The sequence below is a fragment of the Miscanthus floridulus genome, chromosome 4 (assembly GCF_019320115.1).
Source record: "Miscanthus floridulus cultivar M001 chromosome 4, ASM1932011v1, whole genome shotgun sequence".
Classification (NCBI taxonomy): Eukaryota; Viridiplantae; Streptophyta; class Magnoliopsida; order Poales; family Poaceae; genus Miscanthus; species Miscanthus floridulus.
The window spans coordinates 66,164,981-66,188,567 of NC_089583.1; the positions used below are offsets into that span (position 1 = coordinate 66,164,981).

Below are 23,587 nucleotides of genomic sequence, written 5' to 3' on the forward strand. Positions count from 1 at the left end.
CATGTGTATCTCACATAAACACATATTAGTCCACCTAGGTTGTCACTCAATTACAAAAACCAAACAAGGACCTTTCAATGACGTCGAGGAAGAATTCCACTATGTCTTTGGATCTTACTCTTGTTATGGGTTTAGCTTCGATCCACTTGGTAAACTTTTTGATTGTTAACAGAAGATGGGTGTAACCCTTGGGTGCTTTCCTGAATGGCCCGAGCAGGTCAAGCCCCTAGGTTGTGAAGGGCCATGTTAACAGGATGGTTTGTAGCTCTTGCGTAGCTAAATGTGTTTGCCATGTGTAGAACTGCCATCCTTCGTAGCAGGCCATGCCGCCTACAACGTAATAGTCAGCAAGGGCCCAAATGACCAAGGCCAAGCAAGAACCAAGCAGAGCAGGCCAGGTGATAAAGATAGGGTCAGCCCCAACCACTTCCACCTGCCTTAGCTACATGGCACTCGCAAGATGCATGACCTCTCCCTATCACGACCCCCAGAAGGGATGAGGGGAGGTCAAGCATAGCTAGGTGTGCTTGCTCTGACGAGAGTAAGCATGCTGCACTAACCCTACAAGGACCAAGGGGACAACAGTCACCTCGGCTCGGTCAGACACTATCTCCGTGCCATACCGCACCAACGAGACAACACCGCACCATGGTGGCAATAGGTATGATACCCACCATCCAAATATGGACCGACTAGACGCTTGTATGATCCCACCCACTATGGGATGGGATCCACGACAAGGGACTCGCGACTGACAGAGTGCCCCGACCCCGATGATCGGGGTTGTGGCCCTCGACCCCACAAAGCGACCAAGCAAACGATGACCTAGGGCAGCTACCTACTTCGGGTATGATGTCACTGGGAACCAGTAGATGATGATGAAGGCCACGATGGATACCGTGTTGCATAGGACGGCTGATGAACCACCATCGAGGCTATAGAGCCACCACGGTCGGCACAATAGTGCCACATCACATCCTATCGCAACATGGCCAGAAGACCATGACGATAGCCATGACCGGACATGCACCAAAAGATGGCATGGCTTGCAAGCCAAGTTAGCTTGGCCCTCCCTCAGGCTCTCGACCCCTCGGTTGGGAGAACCTCCTCTTTGTACAAGCCCTGGCCCCAAACTCTTTATAAGGGCAGCCAGGGCACCCATCTCAGGGATGATTTACATCCTCTACCATTCCATTCATACACTATTGTAGTAGGGCTTCTAGAGCTTCTCTTCGGGCAGCCCTTCTCCTAGCATAGGTCCTTTCACCTCTTCCACCATTCTTGCACCCCCATTATAAGAACTTCAAAGCATTCAAGTGAGGAACACGCACTCAATCATCTCTAAGACTGGACGTAGGGCTCCGGCCTAAACTAGTATAAATCCTCATGTCCATTAGATGCTACCATCGTCTTCCTTGAGTAGCACGGCAATCGTATAAGTTTACTAGCCTGGTTTACAAAACACCGACAATAAGGATCCCCTTGTTCTTTGGAACAAACTAAAAGAAAGATTTGATCATCAGAAAATAGTGATCCTCCCTAAAGCTCGTTATGAGTGGTTGCACCTAAGGTTGCAAGACTATAAAAGTGTTTCTGAATACAATTTAGCCATGTTTAGAATCACATCACTGTTACTATTGTGTGGAGAAAAAGTAATAGATGAAGAGATGCTAGAGAAAACATTCTCTACATTCCATGCATCAAATGTGCTGCTTCAGCAGCAATACCATGAGAAAGGATTCAAGAAATATTCTGAACTTATTTCTTGTTTGCTTGTGGCTGAACAAAACAATGAGCTTTTGATGAAAAACCATGAGACATGTCCAAATGGTTCAAATCCACCTTCTGAAGTAAATGCAACAAGATATGATAATCAAAATAGTGGGAGTAGACGCAGTCGTGGTCGTGGTTGTGGACGCGGGCGTGGCTGTGGATATGGACATGGTCGTGGCAGAGGAAATTATGGTGTTCAATTCAAGAACACGAGAAATTTCAATAAGAGGCAAGAAAGGGGAGATAAAGATAAAGGTGAAATTGATGAAACAAAAAGTGCATGCCATCATTGTGGTGGAAGATCTCATTGGGCATGCAACTGTCGCACACCAAAATATCTTATTGATCTCTATCAAGAATCACTTGAGAAGAACAAAAAGATGGAGACAAACTTTGCAAGTGGTAGTGGTGATAATATTTTTGATGATAATATATTTAGTGCGACAGATATTGGAGAATATGACCACAACACCGCAACTCATCTTGATGTTTCTGATTTCTTCATCCAAGAATAAATGATCTTGTCATTAATTCTTCTTCATGCATGAATAAGTGCAATGTAACAGTAGTATTAATGAAGCATGTTTCATCTTATAAAGTAATGAATAAATTTGTATTTAATTAGTATTCATTTTTCATATTTTTCACTACATAATAATTGTTTTTCAATAGATAGTAATGTTTATTAGTATGTTTATTTTGAATAGAATGGATGAACCATTGACTCAAGAGCTTGCAAGTGAAGAAAATATATGTATTGCAGATAGTGGAACAACACATACTATCTTGAAGAGTAAAATACATTTTTCCTATCTTACATTGCAAGATGTAGTTGTTCATACTATATCTGAAAGTGCTAAATTGATAGAGGGCTCAGGAAGAGACACAATAATGTTACCTTGTGGGACAAAGGTAGACATAAACAAAGCACTTTATTCCCCAAAGTCTCAAAGAAATTTGTTGAGCTTTAAAGATATACGCCGAAATGGCTATCATATAGAGACAATGTGTCAGGGTAATGTGGAGTGCCTCAACATTACAAAGATATCATCGGGGAAAAAGTATGCGTTGGAGAAATTACTAGAATTATCTTCTGGATTATACTATACAAGTTTCAAAAAGAATGAGTCATATATGGTGGTGGAACATAAGTTCACCAACCATAGCAATTTTATTATATAGCATGACCAGCTGGCCATCCCGGATCAGTAATGATGCGAAAAATTATTAATAGTTCATGTGAGCATAAACTGAAGAACGAAAAGATTCTTCAATCGAATGACTTCCCATGCATCGCATGCTCTCAAGGGAAACTGATTGTGCGCCCATCACCGGCTAAAATTAGATATCAGTCCCTCGCTTTTCTAGAATGCATACAAGGAGATATATGTAGACCAATTCATTCACCAAGTGGACCATTTAGATATTTTATGGTTTTAATTGATGCATCAACTAGATGGTCACACATCTCCTTACTATCAATCCGCAACGTAGCATTTGCGCGGCTGTTGGCTCAAATAGTCAAGTTAAGAGCTCAGTTTGCGGATAATCCGATCAAAACTATATGCTTAGATAATGCCGGTGAATTTACATCAAATAGTTTCAATGAATATTGCATGTCAACTGGAATAAGTGTTGAACATCCAGTTGCACATGTTCATACACAGAATGGTCTTGTAGAGTCATTTATTAAATGTCTCCAATTAATAGCGAGACCGTTACTTATGAAGTCAAAACTCCCAATGTCTGCATGGGGACATGTTATTTTGCATGCAGCGGCATTAATTCGCATCAGGCCAACCAAGTTATCATAGTTCTTCCCCTCTACAATTGGTTTTTGGCAAGGAGCCAGATATTTCCCATCTAAGAATTTTTGGATGTGCGGTGTATGTCCCAATTGCTCCACCAAAACACACAAAGATGGGACCTCAAAGAAGGTTCGGAATCTATATTGGGTATGAATCCCCATCTATAATAAAGTATCTTGAACCGTCAACAGGAGACATGTTTACAGCAAGATTTGTTGATTGTCATATTGATGAATAAAATTTCCCAACAACAGGGGGAGAAAATAAACAGCTAAATAGAGAAATAAGCTAGAATGAATTATCGTTGTCTCATTTTGATCCTCATACAAAACAATACGAGGAAAAAGTTCAAAGGATAATTCATTTACAAAGTTTAGCAAATAAGTTGCCAGATGCTTTTACAGACTTAAAAGAGTGACTAAGTCATATATCCTAGCTGTTAATGCTCCTGAAAAAATTAATGTCCAAGAGGGACAACCATCTACTGCTAATAAGTCAAATGCTACTATAAAACGTGGTAGACCATTGGGTTCCAAAGATAAAAATCCTTGAAAACAAAAGGGAGCAAAGAATCAAGATTGTCAAATCGAGGAAATAATAATTCAGGAAAAATCTCCTAAGGAAATGAAGATATGACTCAAGAGGAGACAAAGGTACCTAATTCTTCACAAGATGAGATCTCATTAAACTATGTCATGTCAGAAAAAATTTGGAACCATGACAAAGTCATCATCGATGATGCATTCGCATATAATCTAGGGCTAGAAGTTATGGATAAAAATAAGGATCAAGAACCTCACTCACTCGAGGAATGCAAAGAAAGAAAAGATTGGCCAAAATGGAATGACACAATTCAAGCAGAATTAAATTCTCTCGCAAAACGAGAAGTTTTTGGGCCTGTAACTCGTATACCAAATGGTGTCGAACCCGTTGACTATAAATGGATATTTGTTAGAAAACAAAAGGAGAAAGGAGAAATCACAAGATGTAAGTTGCCCAAGGATTCTTCCAAAGAGCTAGAATTGATTATGAAGAAACATACTCTCCCATGATGGATGCAACAACTTTTAGATACCTTATAAGTCTGGCAATGAAAGAGAATCTTGACTTGCGTCTAATGGATGTTGTTACAACATATTTATATGGGGTCACTTGTTGATAGTGACATATATATGAAACTACCAGAAGGATTTAAACTGTCAGGAGCAAGTTCTCAAGAACAATACTCAATTAAATTGAACAAATCTCTATATGGGTTAAAATAATCTGGGAGAATATGGTACAATCGTCTTAGTGAGTATTTGATAAAAGAAGGGTATAAGAATGACTCTATTTGTCCATGTATATTCATAAAAAGATCTGGATCTGAATTTGTGATCATAGTTGTATATGTTGATGATCTAAACTTAATTGGTACTCCTCAAGGAATCATTGAGGCGAAAGATTATTTGAAGAAAGAATTTGAAATGAAGGATATAGGGAAAACAAAGTTTTGCCTTGGTTTGCAAATAGAACATCTTAAAGATGTAGTTCTTTTGCATCAAGTGACTTACACAGAGAAAATACTAAAGAAATTTTACATGGATAAAGCGTATCCATTGAGTACCCCAATGGTTATTAGATCCCTTGATGTAACCAAAGATCCTTTTCGACCTTCGAAATGTGATAGTGAAATTCTTGGTCCTGAGGTGCCATATCTAAGTGCTATAGGAGCACTAATGTATCCATCTATTCATACAGGACCTGATATTACATTTGCTATTAATTTATTAGCAAGATATAGCTCCTGTCCTACTAGAAGACATTGGAATGGAATAAAACATATACTTCGTTATTTGCAAGGTACGAAGGACATAGGCCTATATTTTTCTAACAAATGCATGGAGGGATTAGTTGGTTTTGCAGATGCAGGATATCTATCTGATCCACACAATGGTCGTTCACAAACGGGGTATGTATTTATGTGTGGTGGTGCATCTATTTCATGGCGTTCAATGAAGCAAACTATAGCAACAACTTCATCTAACCATACAAAACTTTTGGCTATCCATAAAGCTAGCAGAGAATGTGTCTGGTTGAGAACTATGACACATCACATTCGCAAAGTATGCAATTTATTTTTAGAAAAGAAAGCACCAACGGTTATACATGAAGACAATGTGGCTTGCATAACTCAATTGAAAGATGGGTACATAAAAGGAGATAGAGTGAAACACATCTCGTCAAAGTTTTTCTTTACTCATGATCTTTAAAAGGATGGTATTATAACAGTCTAGCAAATTCGTTCAAGTGAGAATCTAGCAAACTTGTTCACAAAGGCACTCCCTACTTCATTATTCAAGAAATTGGCACATGGTATTGGATTGTGGTGGCTGAAAGACATCAAGTGATGTTGCCATCAGGGGGAGTGAATATGTGTGTACTCTTTTTTCTTTGGCCATGGTTTTTTTCCACTGGGTTTTTTCTTGGCAAGGTTTTGAACGAGGCATGCAATTCACCTGTTAATGGACATCCAAGGTGGTGTGTTATGAAATATTAATGTGGATGTCCATAACCCCTATACCATCAAAGCTACAACCTTCTACTTCATCAATGGTGTTACTCTCCTAGCATCAATTCTTGTAACTCCATCTCACATGTATTGCTATATATAGGAGGGCTTATGTATTGAAAAGATGACAGGTGAAAAGAGAACAACTCATTTTCTTCCTCTCTAAATTTGTTCTCTATATTCTTACATACATATTCTTGATAGTCAAATTAGCTATTATATAACATTAACCACTTACTCCTATACTAGTTTTAATTTTAACGGGATCAAAACAGACGCGGCCGGCTACCATGTCGAGCTGACAAGTGTTATACACGATAAATGGGTAAACAAATGCTTGGATTGGTTTGGATGCAAGTATAGCGTCAGCTAGTTTCTTGTAAACGCCATTCAATTTACTTCCTCGGTCCCAAATTATTAGTTATTTTAATTTTTTTGGGAGTCAAAGTATTTCAAATTTGACCAAAATTATATAATAAAATAATAAACACTTGTGATATCAAATAAGTATGATTAGATTCTTTATTAGCTATATTTTCATAGTATACATATTTGATGTCATAATTTTTTGTAATTCTATTTATAATTTTTGTCAAACTTGAGATGCTTTTACTTAAAAAAAAAGTTGAAATGACTTATAGTATGTATAAGATCCGTGTGATTGCTAACAGCAAGAGCAGCAACGTTCCGGGGTCGTTGTACCGATTTGTATTGGTACAGTACCTATATTGGTTGTTACTTTATACCACCAACGTTTATCTTCCCAAACTAAAGTTATCGCACTCATGGAAAAGATCAGAAATCCCTGATCAATGTATATCGACTGTGTTTAGTATTATCACGAAACATGGAAAGATACCCTGATTCTGAAATGTGCTGTGCAGTTATTTCACCCATTTATGTGCTATATATAATTATATATACGGTTCTAACCCAACTGTGTGATAGTGACTGCGCATTATAGTGTACTTCTGATGACTCCATAGGTAAGCTACAGGCAACAGATTGCAAAGGGAACATGGGTACAATTCCCACAGTTCAGAGCCTGCCTGCAAAATGCTTGAAGAAAAACAGATACGGCACTTTAATTAGGCTGCAGCCATGTTCCATTCTCGCATAGTAAAGTTACAACACAACAGTCTAATAAGAAAAAACAAGTATGATCCTCATCTCCCTTTTATTTACCAACACTTTGGCGAAAATCGCCATTATTTCCTCACGGGTGTAGAGAGACGGCCGAAGATGCAGCTAAAATCTGCGAAAATACAAAGGACCTGGAGCCAATGATCAAGAGAGAAAAAAAAAAGATTCCCTCTGTGTGTTTTAACCGGTGTTCTGGAGACCGGCTGCTATGCCCTTCATGGTCAGGATGACGGTGTCCTCCAGCCCCGGTGCGTACTCACTGCCAGGGTTCAGCTTCACCAGCTCCGCAGCCGCCTTGGTCGAGTCCATGATCTCCTTGGAGAGGTGGGGGCGCAGCGCGACATGGTAGTCGGGGTCACGGATCCTCTTCAGGGTGTAGGCCTGGCACACGTTCAGGGTGGTGATGTACGCGTCACGGAGGCGGAGCCGCTGCTTCAGGTAAGGGTCACCTTCCAGGAGATCCCTGTGCCCAGCAACCTGAGAAAAGACCGAAACAGAGTCCATTGTATTGTAAAAAGCTATCTACTAGAATGGTAGTTGAACAAAGTGCAAGAAATGTATCAATGTGTCTTTTGGCCAACAGACCTGAAGTAGAAGCTTTTGGGTTTCTTCATAGTTGGCCCTCAGCTTCTCACCCAATGGCTGCAGTTCCTCTGAAACGAGGAGTTTGTCATACAGTGCGGCGATGCCAGGATTACCCTTGGCGAACACCATCTCCACCAGATCAATAGTGACCCTGAAAAACGGCCACTCATTGTACATTTCCTGGAGCATGTGGAGGTTCCTGATATCCTTCTGGAGGACATGCTTGAATGCAGCCCCAAATCCTAGCCAGACCGGGAGTTGGAACCGTGTTTGTGTCCAAGCAAAGATCCATGGGATTGCTCGGAGTGACTCGATACCTCCGCTCGGCTTTCTCTTGGATGGCCTGCTTCCTATGTTCATCCTACCATACTCTGTTTCAGGTGTTGCCTGTCAACACAAACATCACAAAGTAAATATTGGCTAAATGTAGGGTCAAATCGAATGCTTCGGTAACCATTTTAGTTAGGCTTGCAAAAAGATATAGTTTCTGCAGTAAATCATTGTGCTACATTCATATTAACTATCAGATCAGACCTATTTCAAAAGTTTATTTTTTTTAGCTTATGTTACTTAATATGACAATGGATGAGAACAAGGACTTACGAGGCGGAAATACTCGACGAAGCGTGGCTCTTTGAAGACAATGGACCGATACTCCTCAGTTGCCACAACTGCCATCTCATCAAGAAGGGCTCGCCATTCTGGCTTCGGTGCATTTGGTGGGTGCATGCCATGCTCCAGGGTAGCAGCCGTGAAACGTTGCAGTGTCCTAAAGCACAAGTGCTCCTCACCAAAAGACTGCTCAATGACTTCACCTTGGACAGTGACCCGGAGTGATCCATGGATCGTGTCTGGTGGCTGGGACAAGATGGCAAGGTGAGTGGGACCACCACCTCTTCCAACAGTCCCACCACGCCCATGGAACATCGTCAACTTCACACCGAAGTCCTTAGCAACCTTGATGAGCTCCTCCTGAGCTTTGTATAGCTGCCAAGCTGCTGAGAGGCGACCCGCATCTTTGCCTGAGTCTGAATACCCAATCATGACCTCCTGCTTGCCATTGATCCTCTGTCTATACCAATCTATTGAGAACAGTCTGGCCAATGCAGCCGGGGCAGCCTCAAGATCAGCCAACTTCTCAAACAGTGGGACTACTCTAAGTGGTGTCTTTACATGACACTCACGTTGGAGGAGCTCAACAGCAAGGACATCCGAAGGTGCTGTTGCCATGGAAATGATATAAGCACCAAAATTGTCAGCAGGAAGCTCAGCGATAACGTGGAATGTGTCTAGAACATCAGCAATCTCCTCAGTCTTGGGAAGGTCTGGGCCAAACAGAGGGCGCTTGCCATTAAGTTCAGATAGTAGCCATTCTTGGCGGCGTTCTTCTGGCCACTCGCGGTAAGATCCTATCCCCAGGTATGTAGTGATGGCATCAAGTACATCAGTATGCCTATCTGATTCTTGCCTAATGTCAAGCCTCACAAGGGAGAGTCCAAAGGTGGAGACTTGACGCAAGAAATCCAGAAGGCTTCCATCAGCAATTACACGGTCACCACAAGCACAGAGTGATCTGTAACATAGTTCCAAGGGCTCCAGCAGCTGCAAAAGGTGGCATCTACAGATCAGAACCCACTGAGGAAAAACAAAAAATCAATATTATTTTCTGAAGATTACTGATTAATTCTCAACCTGCTCAACAGTTCTCAATGTAGCTTCCTCAGGAATATCAGAATGTCCACTGGATAAATGTTCTCGTGACTGTTCACGAGTGTTGTAGAGTTTATCCCTGACATCACTCAGTATCACCCGATATGGCTCATTTGCAGGAACCTTCTTCCAAAACTCTACAGCAGAAATGAAGGAAAAATCATTACAATGCCAAAAATATGGCCTAATAACAACAGGCCATCGTTAAGAAGACCCAATGATGTCACTGGTAGCTACCTATGTAATGCTTCGCATCCTTCTTAGTGGAGCGATGCAGCTCATCAGCTCGCATGCGCAGCTCATCACTGCATCGCCACATAGATAACTGCAAGCATTTCAAGTTATCAAGTTCAATCATCTGATAGAAATGATGTTATACTATACTCTGATTATGGAAGTAACAGCAACCTCAAACATGAGATCCTCAATCTGAGAGCAGTACAAGTTTGATGCCATCATCCTGGCAAGCAAGCAGACATCCCTGGTAACCTCTGGTGTCACTCTTGGATTTCCTGCATTTGTAGAAACATTGCTTTAGAATACAAAGGACAGAGGTGCAGACTGCAGACATAGGGACAATGAATAGTCATCTTCCCAACCACTAGCAACAAACATAATAATAGGTGCTGCAAATACTCTATATTTAATAATGCCATGAGAAGACAAGACAAATATGTAGAGATGTCACTCACCATCACGATCTCCTCCCATCCAAGAAGAGAACTGAATAAGAGGTGCATTGTAAGGAACACGCTTGTTAATCCCAATGTTCTTCAATGCAGTATCAACTCGGCGCAAGAACTTTGGAACACCCTTCCAAATTGTTTCATGGAAGTAGCTCATACCAGCACGCATTTCATCTTGGGGAGTGGGCTGCGTTCTTCGGATCTCATCAGTTCTAAAGGCAGCTTGGATCTTGAAAAAGAAAGAGAGAGGAGTTCAGGTAACAGATTAAGAACCAATCCCTTTGGTCTCAAGCTTCAGAGAATTACATGAGTCGACAGTAATAAACATTAGATTGAAATAAGTACCTCTCTCTGCAGAGCCTCATCAAGTTCCTGCTTATCATCTGGAGTGATATCTTTTGAGTAGAGTTGAACCAAACAGTTGCGTATCCTAATAAGAATGTTGGGATCAAGATTAAAGGCTAAAAACGAAGTTGTGCATGCCAACTACAATGCACCGTTTGGCAAACCAACCTCGAGTGTTTCTGGAGCAGTGACCTCCTCACAGACTGTGTTGGATGTGCAGTCAAGACCAGATCAACAGTCTGGCTCTTGAGGGCATCAAATATCTCAGCAGGTGACTTCTTCAGGTCAACAACAAGCCTCTTAAGTGTTTCCTCAATGTCAGATTCCGTGATTGCCGAGTTCTCATCAGCAAAGTCTCCCTTCTTGAGCTTGATTCTCCTCCTGTATGCTATCTGGACTTCCTCAGCCAAGTTGGCCAAGTTAAGCATGTGCGAGAAAGACTTGGCGATCACAATAGAGTCCCCAGGGTCCAAGCTTGTTATCATCTTCCCGAGTTCATCAAGCTTTTGCAAGTCATGTTTTGTTTCATACTCAGCAGCTACCTCATAGCATTCTTGAACCTAATCAGCAAGAGGACTCAATTAATGACCATACATGCTTAAAAAAGAGAGAAAGAAGATATGTCGGTTTCTGGATTTTGTTATTGCCATACTCAATCCACATATCAATTCCAAATAAATTTACATATGCTAAAGTATTGCTGCCAACTGGCCATGTCAAAAAAAATTAATATGGTAAGTCACACTTTTCTGAATAATGCAAGAACTTAGCCTTAATATGCCCACTTCAACGGAGGCTTTATTTTGATCCAAAATTTTTCATAGTTTGTCTATTAGTTGTCACGCGTTCTAGGTGTCCATGTTCTGTCAGGGAAGGTGCTAGAAAGATGACAGGGGTTCACGTGTTATGAACTGCAATCAGCTGTAAAGTTAAGTTGCTGGAGATAAAGTTTGTTTGTCAACTATATGATGCCATCCAAAAGGAAAAGTCAAGAAGTCAAAAGATGACGTGGAACATGCAGGTTTCATTGTTTCAATCAATCGGTCCAAAGTCAGTTAATGGACCAGGATTATATAACAACTAAAGATCCACACTTGTTACGGATGAATTTTCCACATATGAAGTCATGTTTCTACCGTCATGATTGAGATCAAAATTCGAACCATATCAGACCAATCAATAGAAAATCGAGATGGTCAGTCTCGTTTACCACTGAAAAAAGAAACCAATCTTTGAGCAATAACAAAAAAAGATGAACACTAGGAACGTCAATCCAGCACCTGGTCATCCACTATGATTTAGGAGTATATTTTAGTGTAAAATACTATAGTTGACAACACCAAATTAAGCAGCAATCGACCACCTTGTAGTTAAACTTAAACCTGAAGTGTTAGGCCTTGTTTAGTGGGTGAAATTTGGGAATTTAGCTACTGTAGCACTTTCGTTTTTATTTGGCAATTAGTGTTCAATCGTGGACTAATTAGGCTCAAAACGTTCCTCTCGCGATTTTCAACCAAACTGTACAATTAGTTTTTTTTTTTTTGTCTATATTTAATGCTCCATACACGTATCGTAGCACTCTTTTGGAAAACGAACTAAACAAGACCATAATCACTTAATCTGAAGTGTGAACTCTGAAGTCAACCACACTCTCCAATACTACTCAAGCTGCGCTGTAAAAAGAATCGTACGAAAAGAAAATAAAGAACAAAGAAGGCGTTAATTTCATGCCTTTTTTTAACTAAATATTGATACCTGTTCACTGTTTTTTTTTCTCAGGAAAAACCCCGAAAAGTAAAAAAAATATGGAAGATTAAATAAAGATAAAAATAAGGGGTACAGGACACAGGACAGAACTAGATTACTTGGATCCAACCCAAGATGAAAGCTGCATCGCAAGCCCGAACCAGTAAAACAAAAGAACAACAAGAGCATAGTTGGGACAAGAAAGTAGCAGGAGAGGTACCATTTCCTTGAGGTCGTCGCCGTGGAGGTCCTGGAGGATGTCGAGGAAGCGGTCGAGGAGGAGCGCGTCGTATTCGATGAGCTTATCGTCCTCCGACACCTTCCCCGGCACCAGCATCCGCAGCTGCGCGTCGATCGACGACAGCCGCTCCATCTTCGCCCCTAAGGCAGCCATGTCGATCGGCACCCTAGTCCCAATGCTAAGCGCACCGGCGGTGGATTCGGTTCAAGAACTGCAAGCAAGAACCAGGCAGGGAGGAGAGGAGAGGAGGCTGCTGCGATTGTAGAAGGAGCGGATTCTGGCGGCCACTTTATAGACGGAGGATGGATAGCATTAGGTATAGTTGGCCAACCGCCCGGGCCGGGCCCGGCCCAACCCAACACAGGCCCGGCAAACCCCCATGCCGTGCCCCTCCGGGCATCGTGCCTGGCCTTTGGCCCAAGCACGACCCTATGGGCCGAAATCCATGCCGTGTCGGTCCGATAAGCATGACCAAATCCGCGAACCATGCCAGCCCACAGCCCGGTGCTATTAAAACACCACAAACTGATCACAGTCACAATCACAATCACATTTCACAATTCATTCACATCTCAAACTGATCAGTCACAATCACAATTACATTTCATAATTCATTCACATCTCAAATTGATCAGAGTCACAGATTCTCAATTCTAAGTTTCTAATAAAAGCCACCAAAGGAGACAAGAGAATTAAAATAATTGGGTTGTTTATGTAATGCTGCCTCATTAAAAACCTTTCTAGGTAAAACTCATTCTCGTGAGAAACCCTAGAAAAAGAAAAAAAAAGTGCAGCACAACTCTTAATAAGTCTTTCATCATTGTTCAAAGGTCCCAAGTCACACTATCATAGATAACAAATACAAAATAGAGATAACAGCAGCCCTACCAGCCTCAGCCCCAGATGAACCAGCCCCAGCCCTAGATGTACCAGCCCCAGTCCCAGATGAACCAGCAGTACCAGCAGTCCCATCTACATCATCATCGAGGTACAAATTCTTGAAGGAGTCCTCCAACTCTTGGTTGTCAACAGTATGTTGTAATTTGCTTTCTTCCAACTCTCAATCCTTTATGCAGGCCAGCATCTTCATAGTTCAGTCAACAGGCGATGGTGCCGCTCTTCAATTATCCTTCCTGTCCAGATAAACTGAGAGTTCGTTAGCAGTAGAAGCAGATGAAGAGAAAGTGGGAGCCCGGCAGGGGAAGGACCAACAACAGATCCAGAGCCTCATCCAGGGCCTCCAAAGATTCTTCTCCATGCCTGTTTTCTCTTACCTGTATGGCTTGCAGGCTGTGCAACCCTTTGACTTCTAGTTGCACCAAACTTTCTCTCATATTTGTTAAGTAATTTATAAATTTCAGTTTTCACATCAGCATAATATGAAGTATAATCACAACTAGTGCTCTCTTTAAGTAATTCCAGGACTTTAAATAAACCTCTCATCTTAGCTATAGGATCAAGAATAAATGCAAATGAATATAATAGAGGTATATGCTACCAATATTTAAGGAATTTAAGCTCCATAGGATATACAACAACAATTAGATTTTGATCTTTTTCACTTGCATGTAAACAAGAAGCAATTTCTAGCAGATGATGTACGATAAGTGGACTAGCTGGATAGTAAACATCAGAAAGAACAACAATGGAGTCATAAAATAGTTCCAGAAACTCTAATATCTTTTTAGCTATATACCAATGTTTTACAGACAACAATTCAGAGCCATAATTGAAATTCATGAACATAGAAAAAACATGCTTATATGGAACTAAGTGTTTTTTTATTAGAGAAATTTAAGAAGTTAATAGCAGTTCTAAAATCTTCTGTGTAAGGTTTGAACCTCTTTAGACCAGATTTTACAATCAGATTAATGATATGACAAGCATAATGTTGATGCACAAGACTATACTTACGCTTAGAAGGATCAATAGGCTCAGGTGTAGGATCAGGACCCAAATGACCAGCAAACATAGGTGTCAAAGTTTTCATAGCCTTAGCATTAGAAGAAACATTATCTAGAGTTATAGAAAAAACCTTATCAATGAGACCAAACTTCTCAACCACACAAGCAACTCTTTCAGCAATATTTTCATCAGTATGTTTCACCTCAATTAACCTAAGCCCAATAACCTTTTTTCTGTAACTTCCAATCAGCACTAACAAAATGAGCAACAATACTAATGTAATCCTCCTTAGCATTACCAGACTAAATGTCTGATGTCAGAGTAACAGAGGAAGCAGCAGACAATATAGAATTCTTAAGCATATTACGACGTTCAGTAAACCGTTTACTCAGATCTGTAGTGGTGGTCTGTCTAGATACTTTAACAGACCTAGGGTTATGAGCACGGACAATGTAATCCTCTTAGGCCTCTGTCTCACCAATACCTAACGGCAAATCAAGCCTAGCAATCAAGCGACACAATTCAGATCTAATGACATTAGTTTTATAGTCCTAGTTATGCACAGAACCATCAGTATTGTAAGCAAGCCTAGATTGAACCCTAGCAGCTTGATCAGTTTTCTGCCTACAAGATTTCTAGTGCCTCTTCAAGTGCCCAGCGCTAGCATTAGATCTAGTAGACAAAGTATGCTTACACATTTTACAGGTAGCTTTAGTGTAGATTTTCCTATCATTCATAGTCTTATAGATCTCATCAAAATCAGCCCACACAGTATATTTACGCTTACCAACAGCAGGTCTAGAAGAGGTACCAATACCAGCAACAGATGGAGTTGATCCGTTAGAGCAGACCAGGGTCCCAGTCACCGTCGCCCCTTCACCACCGCCACCGTCCAGACCAAACAAGGCAGCATCGTCCTCTTGGGTGTCGTCATCGTCCTCAGGTGTCAGGCCTACTACGATGAGATCGTCGTTGCCGGTGAGCGGCCAGACGATCTCATCATCAGCACCAGCCGTGGCGCCCTCGACCACGGAGGGCTCTCCAGCACTGTTCCTCAACGGTGCGCGGGGCCACCTTGGTCGCTCTATGCCATAGCTAGAGGACGATGCATCGGCTACCGACTTGCATAAAGACATGGAGGAGGAAAACAATATCAGAATAGATCAATCACCATTCATCAATGAAAGAAGAGGAGGGTTAGGATTAGGGTTAGGGTTAGCCAATTAGGGTTAGGGTTAGGGTTAGGGTTAGGTTTAGGGTTAGGAATGTACCTGCACAACCAGAGCCTAGTGCTGGAGAAGACGAGGGCCACCCAGAGAAGACGACACACCGGTTAGAAGGACGGCGAGCGACGAAAGAAGGGCAGATGGGGACACAAACTCACATAATCACCGAGATCTAGATGGAAGATAGGGATACGAAGAAGGGAGGGGCAGAGAAGGAGCAGGGAGGGAATTAGGTAGGAGGAGTAGGGAGCTGCTCGCCGGCGGCAGGCGGATCGTCGAGGTCACCTCACCGAAGTCGGGGAGGACGGAGCCGAGACTGCGAGGGCGAGACTGCGAGAGCGAGGCATGAGCCACAAGACAAGTGCGGCGCTGCGGGTGCGGGATGAAATGAGCTAGAGTTCGGGGAGTGAGGGAGAGCGACGCCGCGGCGTGCGCTAATATATGAGGAGGCGAGGCGGGGACGGTGGGCCGCGCTGGGCCTTAGGGAGGGGAGGAGGAGTAAGGAGGGGGAGGGGGGAGGCTAGGCCGCTGCCGGGCCAACCGTCGAAGGCCAGGCTGTGCCGTGCCAGTCCACAGACCTGAGCAACGGCCCAGGCACGACCTGCTCCCTCGGACCGGGCCATCCCAGGCCCGCACGTCACCAGGCCAGGCCATGCTCATGTCGGGCTAAAAAAACGAGCTTCGTGCCGTGCCGTCATGCCTCGGGCTACATAGACATTTATAGCATTAGCAAAGCATTTAGCAGGCAGGTCCAAGCGAATGTACGGGATGCACATTATTTTATTTTATATTATCGATCAATTTTCTGGGGTTTGTTACCAAAGCGAAGAACAGGAACAGCGTATACTAGTCGAGAGAAATCTGTGCTGTGTGTCCACGTGGACGGCCACGATTGACTTTCCCACAGGAGAACAGAGACACTTGAACATGGGCACAATATTTCAGATCTGTTCATGGTCCAACGTTGAAATGGGAATTATTAGTACGTGCACATTTGTTTGCACTATTGGAGACATTTTTCAATTTTTGCACATGCTTATGTATCATTTCAAATTGTAAATTATGGTTTTTTAGATATATTATATACTACCCTCTTCGTTGCAATTTATAGGTTGTTTTGACATTTCTAAATACAAAGCTTTTATTATATATTATCTAGACATATCATAAATCTAGGTGCGTAGAAAAAACTATATGCCTATAAAAATAAAAATGACCTATAGTTTGGAACAGGGGTGGTATAGAATTGCATTACTAGATACATAGTAAAAGCTATATACATAGAAAAGTCAAAACAACTTAGACTATCTCTAACAACAACACCCAAAATACAAGACCCATTTAATATTTGGGTAGCGCTACAACAAAAAAGGTTCGATACCCATTGGACATCTTCTCCAACAACAGAACCCAAAAGAGAATCTTTTCTGCAAATGAGTTTCTAGAAGAGAGGATATTCATATTTGAGTTATGCCTCTCAGGCAACCCAAAATGAGTATTTCGTATAGGTACTCTATTGGAGGCTGATTTTAGGTCTCCTACTATCCATTTTGGGTTTGATTTCCCATACGAGTCATCTACTGGAGATAGTCTTACAACTTAAAACGAATGGAGTATATTAATAAGCTCAGTATAGGCAACTTCGTTTGGAGTTTGAATTGCCGCCGCGAATTTTGAAGCAATTACGTACTTATATGTGTGCAATTGCGATTTTTCCCACCACTAACAAGTTAATTTGCAACACATTTAACTACAAGTAAAGGATCACTTTTAGTTCATATGGAATAGTGAAAAACTAATCCATAGTATGTGTCTTTTTTGCGTGTGGTTGGGGGTGTTATTTACGAAACAACTTGGTATGTTTTTTTTTGCTAAAAAAAGCAAAACTATTTTTTAATTGAAATATGATTTTCATTAAATCTATAAAGTTTGTTGTCTATGACAACAAGACATGTGTTTTGTTACAAGTGTTTCACGCAGATGTTTCAGAGGTATGTTGTAATGTTTTACGTTGATATTGTAAAATTAGATCAGGATGTTGCATATGTTGCAATGGTTGTACATGTATGTTGCAAGCTTCTGTTCCTAATTTTTCATCTGTTTTTCCAGACGTATGTTACAAGTGTGTTTATTTGGATGTTGCATATGTTTCACACATATGTTGCAAGTATTTTATATGGATGTTGCGTATGTTTTACAAATGGTTTTCAGATGTTTTTTCAAGTGTTTTAGATGCATGTTTTAAGTGTTTCATCTGACTTCAGACATATGTTGCAAGTGTTGCATCTTAATGCTTCAAAAGTAGATCAGGTGTTGCATCTCTCTCCTCGCTTTCTGCTGCATCGCCTCGGTGTTTCCTCTTCCTCTCGGAGCTAGTTGGGCGTCTACGAACCCCTCCCTTTTTCTCGATGCTAGTGACGTTTGGGGTAGCGCGGGCTGTGCAGGCACGAGAAACAGCGTGAGAAATGGTTCACAAGCACGTGCGTCTAGATGCCTCGTTCGGCTCTAGCAAGCCCGCGATATTATCTATCTACGATGTTGGACAATCGATACCGATCTTGTATAATACATGTGCAAAAGACAGCTGTAGTTACATCAATGTAAGATGGAGACCTTTCAATTGGACCAATTACAGCCAGACACGTGCACTTAGATTTTAGATCGTGTAGTTGCACTTTGCTTTCTTTATAGCTAGTTCGCGCCGTCCAGCAACGCCAAACTTTATGAAAAAAAGGGGTTTTCCCTTTTTACATGTAATAAAGAAAAAAAGGCATAAATCAAAGCTCACATGGTTTGACATGAATTTCTCACATTCTTTTCACCCTTTTTCCTAAAAGCATTTGTGGAGAACACTACTAAAAGGTGCCCCTTGACACAGGGTGAGCTGGGCCGACTAAAACGGAGGATGGGCGCAACCCTTGATATCCACTAAATTGATAGACACAAATAAACATCATCCTAGATATATTGCGGGTTTTGTTGTAACTAATTAGAAAATATATCTTTCTTCTTATTATACTGATATGTTACTCTTCTGTATGTTTGATAAAGAAAAGTAAAAAAAAAACATATGTATGAACCTAATATGGGTCGACACATGCATGTATCCCTAACTTCCTAGCTATATAAAGCGACAGGGGGGCATTTGATTTAGTACTACCTCTATCAAAAAAGAATACAATTAAGTGTATTTTTGGTTAATGTGTCTAAAGTTTGACAAAAAATATAGAAAAAATATTAAGGCTTGTAATACCAAATAAGTATAGTATAAAAATATATCTCACGGCAAATGCAATGATACTTATTTGATATTGTAAATATTGATATTTTTCAATTTATAGTTAGTCAAATTTAAGATACTATACTAGTATTACATTCTTTTGTTAACAGAGGGAAGTGTCATTCATCATATTCCATAACCACCTAGCGCAAGCTATACAAGTACAAACACATGTTTTAGGGTATTAGTTCTTGGGTTCGCACATTGCCCCATACTTGAGTTGCTAGTGACAAAACACCGACAAGATTTCTGTGGAAGATGATGACATTTGTTGTGCTTCTTTTGATCTCCTTTGTATGATGTTACTACTCACTGCATCCTTAAATACAAGATTTTGAAGCATTCAAATTTTGTTCCAAATGACAAGCGATTCTGGGTACATTAACACCCTTACTCATTTATAGACAGCCCAAGCCCTAGGTACATGTACAAGCCCTAGGTACATGTACACATGTCATTAATGTTTATTGTCAACCCAATCACTAGGTTCAGAGTACAGTAATAAGCAAAGTCTCTACAATGATTAAGGAAGGTCGCATGCATCATTTATTTTACCACGTAATATGTTCTAAAAAATTCGTAAAATAGCTTATGTTCAAGATGAAGGGAAAATACAATTATAAGTGACTAAATAGTCAAGTGGTTTCGATGGGAGGAAAAGAAGAAGAAATTCATACTCCTTTGGTCTTGGTCTTGACACAAGGGATTATTAGTTGTCCTAAGTCAAACCATCATAAATTTGATCAATTTGTAAAGAAAACTACTAACATCTATCACTTCTAAGAGGGCATTTCGTATAATGTATCTAATAGAGCTCATTTCGTGTCATAAACATTGTTGCTCTTTTTTGTAGACTTGATCAAAATTAACTTAGGACAACTGCAAATACATATATTTCTTTTCTTCGAGAACACGCTTTTTATGCGTGTGTTTCATTAAGAGAGGATAGAAGTTTTTTGTTAAAAAATCGTATGGCCTGCTAGCGAGACACTGGCTGAAGCCATAACGACGCACGACCAAAAAACAGAAAGCTCCTGAAAGGAGCGCACACGAGGATCCTATTACAGATGGTTGGATTGCGCGACTACGTGCCCTGTCCCAGATGACACTCCGTCGAGATACATATATTTTAAGATAGAGAGAGTATAAATAAACTATGGTAGAGGCAAAACAAGCTAGTGGGTATGTGTGGAGGTATAACCCCGGATACCTATAGTACCATATATGGGCCATGCCGCTAGGGAAGGCCTAGCCCACAAGATTAAGCCACACGGTGCACGGTACTAGTCGGCATGCGCCGCAAGACTATGTGAAGGACCCTTGATAACGAAGGAAGATCTGATCGGATATGCTAAGATGTCGTATTCCTTGTAAACACATATCGTGTAACCGATCAGGATTAGATTCAACTGACCTGTAACCCTACCCCCATGCTATATAAGGCGAGTAGGGACCCCCTCGATCTCATCTCATCATAATATAAAATCCACCAAAGACACAGAAAGTAGGGTATTACATCGACTTGACGACATGAACCCGTCTAAATCATTGTCTCTGCGCCTATGTCACCACCTAGTTCGTATCTCACGCGCCTCCACCGATTCATCTACTGCCGTGGGCATACCCCTCGATAGACTGCCGACCATATTTCATTGACAGTGGCGTGCTAGGTAGGGTGTGTGTGTGCTGATTCCATGGCGAACCAGATGGTCCGCTTTCAGAGCTCCATGGTTCTTCCCGAGCCAGGCCAGTCATTCATGGTTGGATCCATGACCTGGGTTGTCAGCACCAATAGCTTCAGGGAGATCATGGAGGCAGAGCAGAATCACCCTACGCCGATCGTGCCAACATCTATAATAATATCTCCAACCTCAGCGCCTCACCGTTAGGCTAGGAGATCCATTGATCAAGACAATCTGATTACATCCATCGATCGGGTCACAGATGGCTTAGCGGAATGCCTATCTCTCACGGAGTCGGTCTTAGATCGATCTACCATGAGCGATGAAGTTCCTGCACTCTGAGGTCACCAAGCCACTATGACCGAGCGATCTGCTCGGCCGTGTCATTCGAGGTGGCAAGATTCTGATCTGGTGATCACGGTCACTCTAGAAGGGCATATGGAGCAACACCGACCACTTCCTGTTACTGGCTTGCTCCTCGCTGACTATGAAGCCCTGACGGAGAACATACCGAAGCCCTATTCCTTTAGGCTGGTGGGTGCAAGATCCACATATCAAGACACTGTCCACCACCTTTTCATCGACCACACTGAGCACGACCGCATCGACGACCTCTCCATGATTGATCTGCCTAAGGCCGATCAACATGTGCCCATGGTGAACATGGTGGCCATTCGCCATATTCTGGATGAATCCCTCAATACCATCTTGGAGGAGAGCCCTAAGCCATACTCCGAGGGCTCCACCAAGACTGTCTCCAGTTGCCCCTTTTCCCCTAGGGTTTGGGGGTGAGCTTTTCCATCTCAGCCACGACAGCGTCACCATGGATGGTGAGACCGTCGATGAGTGTAATGCTTGCCTAGCGAGGAATGGTGACCACCAATGACGCTAGGACGAAGAAGCCACTCGTGCGGACGATGGAGATCCGAACACCCCACACCACGTCTATCGCAATCTTGACCTAGAGTTTGACATGTTGGGCAACCAACGGGTGGAGCAGACGCCAAGTGCCAACCATGCTGTTGCTTTCCATGAGTTAGCTAGACTCCCACAGACTCCAAAACTCAACAATATCGGTGTGCTGCTTAAAGCAGCCCAAGTCCAAGTCAATGAGATCTAGAATCCTGCTCCATCCCACTCGACCACATCGGCACGTAGCCGTCACTCCTGTGGCCCTTGCCATGATGGGTGAAGTCATCACCAGGGCTCCGAATGCCCTCGTTATCAAGCAGACAGCCCCTATCTCTATAAAGGGTCTAGAGGCAACTACAAAGGGCACCTAGGCTAGGATGGAGGCCCTCCTCGCCTACTAGGAGACCGAGACAACCATCGCAACACCAACCAGGAGGTTAACCAACCCCTGCTACATGACATTCACGAGCACATCAATGCCAACATCGACATATGTGGCCACATCACGAACAACTGATCAGCATGCCACGACATAGAAATTCAACATCGACAGCAGTATGACACCGAGCACGGTGCTCCCAGTGCCCCCCAGCACCACCCATTGCCAACACCTTCGGACTTCATCCTTTCACGGCAAGACTGCGAGGCATCCGATGGCCTACAAGTTTCAAGATCTTTGGGGTGGATATATATGATGGCAAAACCAATCCCGAGCAGTGGTTGAGGCTCTATGAGATCGTCGTGTGCACCACCGACGAAAGCGATGATGTGATGACGAATTATCTATCGGTCATGCTCAACCAATCTACGAACAACTGGCTCGCTCCTTAGCCTGAGGCAGACTCCATTGAATCTTGGGATGATCTCAAGAAGGTCTTCATCAAGAACTACATGGCCACGTGTCAGCAACCGGGCATTAAGTATGACCTGGAGAAGCTTCATCAAACCTCTAGGGAACCTCTGTGCAGTTTCATTAGGCGTTTCTCTAAGACAAGGAACTCCATCCCCAACATTAGTGACAACGAGGCCATCTCTACATTTACCAAAGAACTACACTACCACCAGTAGCTCCGCTCCAAGTTATATCGCAAGAGGCCAGCAACCATCGATGAGCTGCTGCAGACTGCAAACCATTACACCGATGCTGAGGAAGCTAATTGCCAACATAAGGATGACATCGCCTAGGTCTCTTGCCCTAAACAGCAGTAGCATCCTAATGATGACCTCCACAAAGAAAGGCGCTATGATGACCGCGACCACCGCTATAACGAGTGTGACCATCATTACGACGATCGCGGCCACTGACACAATGATAGGCTAGAAGGCTCAAGAGGTAGATAGCCCCACCGATGTAGACCAGACAATTTTGTTAATGCCATAAATGCTCACACTAAGCATAGCTATGACGCTGACTATGAGAAGCTCCTCGATGGTCGTTGCCTCGTTCACAAAGGCAGCAAGCATACCATGTGCGAGTGCAAAGGCATGGCCAAGGCATTCCACGATGAAGATAGGAAGAGGTTGCAGCGCAAGGATGACAAAACTGATGATGGTTAGGAGGATGATCATGACAAGAACACTCACCCTCCCTTCTAGGCTCCCACCAAGACTGTCGCCTTGATCTTTGGTGGAAGAGCTACCATCGAGACCAAGCAGGAGCAGAAGTCACCGCTTGACAAATTATGTCTATCACCACTTACGATGACACCATCGCTAACCCCAAATACCTAGACTGATCGTAGCACCCTATCACCTTCTCTAGGGCTGACTAGTGGGCAGATATCCCATACCCAGGTTGTTTTCCACTCATCTTGGATCCCACCATCAAGAGCATGCGCTTCAAGAAGGTCCTCATTGACGGAGAGAGCGCCCTCAACATTCTTTTTGCTGGATCCCTAACTGAGTTAGGGCTCACCAAGGAGGACCACACCCCCATGGACTCTCTATTTTGGGGAATCATTCCCGGGAAGGCGTCCTAGCCTCTATGGCAGATC

The 23,587-nt window shown here is 42.4% G+C and overlaps 1 protein-coding gene across 1 annotated transcript; it reads right to left on the reverse strand.

Moving 5' to 3' along the window:
• Nucleotides 1–7,192: 7,192 nt before the first annotated feature.
• Nucleotides 7,193–12,863, reverse strand: LOC136549750 (phosphoenolpyruvate carboxylase 2-like). The gene is made up of 10 exons (XM_066541155.1): nt 12,568–12,863; nt 10,770–11,161; nt 10,602–10,686; nt 10,263–10,485; nt 9,979–10,082; nt 9,808–9,895; nt 9,553–9,707; nt 8,464–9,462; nt 7,861–8,247; nt 7,193–7,752 (listed from the first exon to the last, which is right to left on the reverse strand). Exons 1-10 carry the CDS (start codon nt 12,739–12,741, stop codon nt 7,456–7,458), a joined length of 2,904 nt encoding a protein of 967 aa, XP_066397252.1. The 5' UTR covers nt 12,742–12,863; the 3' UTR covers nt 7,193–7,455.
• Between the last annotated feature and the right edge of the window lie 10,724 nt (nt 12,864–23,587).

Coding starts and splice junctions, on each gene's coding strand:
- LOC136549750 (XM_066541155.1), bottom strand. CDS start 12,741: ATGGCTGCCTTAGGGGCGAAGATGGAGCGGCTGTCGTCGATCGACGCG. Junction 10,486..10,601: donor ATGAGGCTCTGCAGAGAGAG/GTACTTATTTCA, acceptor TTCTTTTTCAAG/ATCCAAGCTGCCTTTAGAAC. Junction 10,083..10,262: donor GATGGGAGGAGATCGTGATG/GTGAGTGACATC, acceptor CTACAAATGCAG/GAAATCCAAGAGTGACACCA.